Genomic DNA, 7,027 nt, shown 5'->3' on the forward strand with positions numbered 1-7,027 from the left:
TATATATATATATATATTAAATCTTTTTATTATAATAAAAATCACATTTTAAAAATTTAGGATTAATATATTCCCCTACATTAGTTTGAGAAGTAATATCTTCATATAAATTAATAGGAACTATAGGAGAAATTCTTTTTTAAGCAATTATAGGTAAAGGAGCACTATTAATTAACTATAATTAATTATTTTTTTAAATTAATTAGATTGAAGATTATTTAAAATTGTACTATTATTATTATTGTTATATTTATTATTATTATTATTATTATTATTATTATTATTATTATTGTTTTATATTTGTTATTGTTTATTTTTTTTTTTTATAATTTTAAATTACAAGTATAATCTTAATTATTTACTTAAACTTAAAATTATGATTTTTTCAATTCTTTTTATTGGAATATATTATTATTAGAATTACTTTATTATTTATTTATAATAGACTCATTATATTACTTTTAATTTTGATTAAATTAATATATACTTTCAATTTGTCCATTAAAATAATTTTCAGTACTATTACTATTACTGTTATTAATATTAATATTATAATTGTTTATAGTATTATTATTTTTGATAATTGAATTTTTACTATTTATATAATTTTAATTAACAGATTCATTATTATTTTAATAATTTTGTGAGTTATTTTTAATTAGATCTATAATTTCTTATGAATAAATAAGTTTAGTACTTGTATTATTTTAGTTTTTTATATTATTTTCTTCATTTGAACATACAAAGTTATTTATTTACTATAATTCTTATAAACTTGGGCTTAAATTATCATTAAATACATTATACATATTATTATTAATATCATTGCTTTCTTTGAAAAGTTAATATTACATTTATTGTTATGTGTTTTTTTCTTAATTTACTTTTGCATCTAAATTAATAAAATCTGCATTTATTTAACTTATAATGTTGCTTACATTAAACTCTATTCCTCCTTATGATTATTATGATGTTACTTAATCATTTTCTTTGAAATTATTTTCGTTGCAAAGTTGATCTACTTATTACTCTAATTATCTATCAAGTAATTTTTCTAAATTATTGCTTATTTCCATCAATTCTTCCTTTTATTGTTTCTCATCTAATGAATAGTTAGATTTTGCTTCAAAAATATCATTAAAAACGCTTTACATATCATCTAATTCATTCATTTTTTTCTATATTTTCTTACTTTCAATTCCTAAGCTATTTTAATTATTATTTGAGTTGATTAGGATATCTTGTTTACTTACTAATGTACTTGAATCAATATTTGGATAGGGTTAACTGTTACAATTGCTAAATTCTTAAGGATATTTTGAATTTGTATTTTAATTAATGAATTATGAATTTATTAATTGTAATTATTGTTTTATTTGTTATTAAGGTTCGTTTTAAGATTTGTTTTTAGGATATTCATTAAAATTTTTCTGAAAAATATTTTAAATATAATTTTTATCGAACATTTTTTTTTATTGTTACTTTTTTTAATTTATTTAATTTATTTATATAAATTTATAAATATTTTAACATTTTTTAATCCAACTTTTGTATCTTTAGAATTTTACAAAGATAATTTCGAATTACTTGTTGATTAATTAATATATATATATATAATTTTTATTTTTTTAATAGACATTTACTTTATTAATATTTATTTATTTGGTTTAATCTCTGTAGATTGTGAAAAAAATTGTTATTATATATTACTTATTGGAGACTCGTATTTGGTTTGCTTATTTTTTTCTATATCTTAATTATTTAATATTTGTTTATTTTCTTGTTTAATTTAATTTATTATTTTGTTTTATGCAACTAGTTATATAGGCTATATTTGCTTAGCATTTTATAATATTTATTCATTTGGATTTGTTATCTTTTCCAATAATTTTTTTTTTATAATAGTATAATCTTTTTTAAAATAAAAATTAGTATTTATTTATTTTTTATTTCTTAATTTAAAATAGATTTAAGTTAATTATTATTTATTTTTTTTGCATTGAAAAAGTAAAATATATAATAAATCTACCAACTCCTCCAGAATTATTATCTTAAAATACTATTTTTTTTAATGTCGAATTATATACTTAAATTCTAGATCCATCTTCCAAAAATTAAGTATTATTTAAAGCTATTCTTGCTTTTTGAGCATTTTCTAAACAATCTAATTCGATGAATGCTTTCTATTATACAGATCTTTTAAATATTAATATCTAAAAAAATATTATATTTGAATTTTATATTCTTTTTAATACTCGTAAAACATCTCCAAATTTAGAAAAAGCTTTATAATATATATCGTGAGCAATTATTTGATTTTTCTCGTTATTTATTATAGTTAGAATAATAGAAGAATCTTCCATTATTTTTATTATATATATTTATTTAATACTTTTTTTATTAAATATTATGTTTTTTATATATCTATTATACAGATCTTTTAAATATTAATATCTAAAAAAATATTATATTTGAATTTTATATTCTTTTTAATACTCGTAAAACATCTCCAAATTTAGAAAAAGCTTTATAATATATATCGTGAGCAATTATTTGATTTTTCTCGTTATTTATTATAGTTAGAATAATAGAAGAATCTTCCATTATTTTTATTATATATATTTATTTAAAATACTATTATTTTATTATATAAAAATTATATTTATATTTTAAAATAATTTTTTAAATTTTTAATTTTTTTGTGAATATTTTTATAAACAATTAAATTATTTAATTTATCAATTATATATGAGTAAGAATAAAATTTATTATAATATTTTTTGTGATTATTTTATTTAATATTAATTTTATTAAATATAAATCATATCATATTAAATTAAATAAAATTAAATTTATATAAAATTATTTAAAATATAATATAAAATATTAATAATTATTTATAATTTAATTAAGCATTTTTATTTAAGTTTTATTTAGATAATGCCATTATTTAATATAGTTATTTATTTTATTAATAATTATTTTTAATAAAATTTTAACTCATTTTTATCATCAATATTCATTATAATTAAAAAATATTAAATAAATGATTTTTAATTATTAATAAAATGACGTATTCTAACACAAAAAAAATGTGTATTAACAATTATATAATCATATTCATTTATATACATATATTAATTAAAAATATAATTGTTTAATTGTTTCTTTGCGATTTTGTACTAATAAATTGATATTATATTATATATTATGTTATAAATTTAATATATTTCTAATTTCTACCAAATTTCTTTTTTTTAATTTAAAAAAAAATATTAGGAAAAAATTTTAATTTATTTTTATCCTTCTTTATTTTTTTATTTAAATATAATTTTTTAGTTTTTAAAAAATTAGAGATATAATTCAAAATTAATTAAATAATTTAAAATAAAAAAAAATAAGAATAGAGATTGAAAATAAGATATATAAGATATTTATAATATTATTATTAACTATAAAATATATATAAAATGTAAAACAAAACTATATTTATATTTTAATAATATTTTATATTAAAAAAATGTATTCAATAATAAGATACTTTTATTTTATATTTCTTTTATATTAATAATAATTTTTAAGTCAAAAAAAAACGTTTCTTTGTATCAAAACAAACCTAATAGTAAAATTATAAAAAAGTAATAAATAATAAACATATATTATCTATTTAATTTTAAAAAAATATTTTAATTTCATAAAATGTATTTTGATGATGAAAAAAATATTGAATTTTTAGAAAACAAAAGCAATTTTATTTAATTTTTAAATGATAATTCATATTGTGTGCAGAGCTCATTTTAAATATATTCTGTAAATAATCTAACATGTTATTAAAATAAAGAAATTTATAAAAAAATGTATTAAGATTTAGAAGAAAAATAAAAAGAATAGACATTAAAAAGTGGTGATAATAAAGAATCAGATATAGTAAAAAAAATCTTAATAATTTTTTTTTTTCTTTTCTTTAAAACAAATTATAAAAATCTTTAATTTAAAAATCTTAAAAAAAAAGACATTAAAAGATTAGAAAGTTATGTTTTTTCCATAAAGTTTTTTTAATACAAATATGAAAATATTGCAACATATAAATTTTTTTTAAAAAGAATAATTTGAATTAAAGTTTAAAAAGATATAAAAAAAAAAGTTATAAAAAAGCGCAAATAAGACATTTGTTAGAGCATTTTTACGTTATATCATAGATAAATAATCATATTTTAAAATAGAAAAAATATTAAAATAAATTTAAATAAATCTCTGCTACTTCTAAATAAAATAAACATGCATGAATTATAAAAAATAATTAAAATCTTAAAAAGATGTATATAGTATTTTCTTTTAATCTAGTCTGGAAAATAATTTAAGTAAATTTTTAAGAATATTGGCTTTAGATTTTTTACAAAAAGAGTCAATTTAATTCATATTTTCATCTTAAAAAATAAAAAATCACAATTAGCATATTTTATTTAGGAGAAAAATTATTATCTTATTGAGTAAATAATGAATAAAAATAAAAATTTATATGCTTATAATTAAATTAAAAATTTTAATATATTATTGAAATATTTTTTTTCACTTTTTGGCCTTGAAACTCGCCTTCTTTCATTATGTATGCATACATACTTCGATAAAATTTGCTACTAATTTATATATATTACCCTAATATGCGTTTTACTAAGTTCTAATTTATAAAGGCTTTAATTTTTACCGAAGCCATGATATTAATCTTCATAAAAATCACCTTTTTATTTTTTTTAATAAAAAACCTATAAATATATTCCCATGAGGCCAATTAAATTCATTATTTCCTTACATTTAAATATTATTCCATTATCTTTTTTAGTCTTTTTCTGTTTCCTAAATACATTAACCGAATCCTTCTATTTTATTTAAGAAAAATTCCCATTATAAATAAAGATTATGTAATGGCCTTCACTTTCTATTTTCAATTAAAAAACTATACTCTATTTATCATTTTTCCTTCATACATAGAACAAATTTATTTTTTAAAATACAAAAATAATGTAATTTCACATTAAAAAAAGAAAATTATATGAAATTTCCACTCTAAAAATTTACCTTAAAAATTTTAACAATATTTTCCTAAATATTTTTTGTTTTGTAAAAATAAAGTCTAAAAACTTTTTTTTTATAATTTTTTAATTCTCTTATATAAAAATATTTAAGCAGATTTTATTAAATAGTTATAAGTAGTAGAATTTATAAATTTAAACTTATTTATAAGTTAATATCTGTAATTAGTTAGTTTACTTTTTTATAGTAACTACTTGTTTTTCATTTATTTTTAAATGTTTAAAAACATAAATAATTTAGTTAATCCTTTTTATTGTAAAAAAATTAAATTATATATATATTTATAATTATTATTATTTTATTGGTTTTTTAAATTTATTAATCAAAATTTTATTTTATAATGAAGTTTAATAAATTTAATTATTTTATTTGTATTGAAATATTTGTTAATTTTAATGAAAATGTTTCAAATTTTTTTATTTTTAGATATTACATTGATTTAATTTTTTATGTTACTTATTAATTATGTTGTTTTTAAAGATTTTTTTTAGAGATTTTATAAGGCTTTAACTGATTTAAAAGTATTGCTTTTATTTTTAATTAAATCATATTTAATTTAAAGTTTTTTATTAAGTTTGAACATAAAAACATTCATTTCCTATAAACCATAAGCAGTAATTTATAAATAATTTATGTGTAAATTTAATAATTCTCTTTTTTTAATAACAAAAAATTTCATAAAAGGAGAATATGGATATCCAAAAAAAAACAAAGAAAACCTTATAATTCTCAATATTCAGAAGGCAAGAATAAAAAAATTGGAAATATTTCTCCAAATAGAATTATAAAAAATTCTAAGGTTCTTAAAATTTAACTTGAAGATGAATCCATTGGAAAAATAATGGGAGAAATGGCCAATATATTTTAAAATGTCTTCTCAAATTTTTTGTTACTATAGAAGTAAAACTAATAAAAATTTAATAAACTGATAGCTAATATAAATTATTGGAAAAATACTTTATTGGCTTAGATATAACTGAAATTAAGAATTAATGAGCATATTATGCAGTATGCAGCAGAACATATATAAAGTATAACCTGGTTAGATTCTTAAAGGTTTTAAATTACAAAAAATATTTTAATCATAGTTTTACAGCTTAAAAAATACAAATTAAATTTCTATTAAATTTTTATATATTTATTTTATTATTGGCAAGTTGTTTAATAATTAATTCTAAAAATAAAAAAAATAAAAAATAATATTTCATATATTTTAATAAAAAAAATAATTATTAGTATGCAAATATATAAAAAAACCTAAAATTTTATATTATTATCTTTATTATAGGATAGGTAAACATAAATAATTAAATGATATTTATGCCCTCCTTTGTAATAATAAAATTAAACATAGAAATAATATAGGATTTTAATATATATACATACTTTAAATTATTGTTGATTAAAAAAATATTATTTTTTTTTACTACAAAATTTAGATTTAAAAATTTTTAGTTTAAACGTGTTTGTATTTTTTATAAACGGAGTTCTTATATCAATAAAAAATATTCAGTGATTTCATAATCATCAACTTTTTACCAATTATAATATACTCATCTTTTCGATTCTCGATTTTTATGATTAAACATTAAAAATTCATTATGTAAATATTTTTTATAAAAACTCTTAATTTATAATTTTTGTATTTTCAGTAATTTTATTCTGTTTTTTTTAATCTTTATACAATTAATCTTCATAATCTGAAATCTGATTATATAATAATATTCTATTAGCATAAATCTTGTTTAAATATTAATATTATTATATACATTAATAATTAAAATCAAATTTTATAAAATATATAATAAAACCATAAATTTAAAAAATAATAAAAATTAGGATTAAATATTAAAAATATTTTATAACCTTATATTTAGATACTATTAGTAGGCTAAAATATCTGACTTCTGATATATAATGGTGTCCAAAAAAAAAA

At 14.9% G+C, this 7,027-nt stretch overlaps 2 protein-coding genes across 2 annotated transcripts in view, besides 7 other annotated features; both read right to left on the reverse strand. All coding sequences in view use genetic code 6, as the record gives it.

Moving 5' to 3' along the window:
- The window catches only part of IMG5_018280 (hypothetical protein), a gene marked incomplete at its 3' end in the record, with an annotated part of 1,599 nt that extends 227 nt beyond the window's left edge, over positions 1 to 1,372 (reverse strand). Inside the window, exons 1-2 of the mRNA XM_004039527.1 lie at positions 939 to 1,372; positions 1 to 22 (exon numbers count right to left, since the gene is read on the reverse strand). The exon at positions 1 to 22 is cut by the window's left edge and continues 227 nt beyond it. Of these exons, the coding sequence (XP_004039575.1) occupies positions 1 to 22; positions 939 to 1,172 (256 nt within the window). The 5' untranslated portion in view covers positions 1,173 to 1,372. The remainder of the gene's footprint in view (positions 23 to 938) is intronic.
- Positions 214 to 293: a microsatellite.
- Positions 231 to 291: a microsatellite.
- A 44-nt stretch (positions 1,373 to 1,416) lies between the features above and the next one.
- On the reverse strand, positions 1,417 to 2,652 carry IMG5_018390 (hypothetical protein; the record flags this gene model as incomplete). The annotated part of the gene is made up of 3 exons (XM_004039528.1): positions 2,497 to 2,652; positions 2,030 to 2,213; positions 1,417 to 1,911 (listed from the first exon to the last, which is right to left on the reverse strand). The coding sequence occupies exons 1-3, from the start codon at positions 2,505 to 2,507 to the stop codon at positions 1,417 to 1,419; spliced, it is 690 nt and encodes a 229-aa protein (XP_004039576.1). The 5' UTR covers positions 2,508 to 2,652.
- Positions 2,183 to 2,648: a microsatellite.
- A 178-nt stretch (positions 2,653 to 2,830) lies between the features above and the next one.
- Positions 2,831 to 2,865: a microsatellite.
- Positions 2,866 to 3,972: 1,107 nt separating this feature from the next.
- Positions 3,973 to 4,002: a microsatellite.
- A 121-nt stretch (positions 4,003 to 4,123) lies between these two features.
- Positions 4,124 to 4,154: a microsatellite.
- Positions 4,155 to 6,862: 2,708 nt separating this feature from the next.
- Positions 6,863 to 6,923: a microsatellite.
- Positions 6,924 to 7,027: the final 104 nt, after the last annotated feature.

This window comes from Ichthyophthirius multifiliis (genome assembly GCF_000220395.1).
Source record: "Ichthyophthirius multifiliis unplaced genomic scaffold scaff_1120509249630, whole genome shotgun sequence".
In the NCBI taxonomy this organism is placed as follows: domain Eukaryota; phylum Ciliophora; class Oligohymenophorea; order Hymenostomatida; genus Ichthyophthirius; species Ichthyophthirius multifiliis.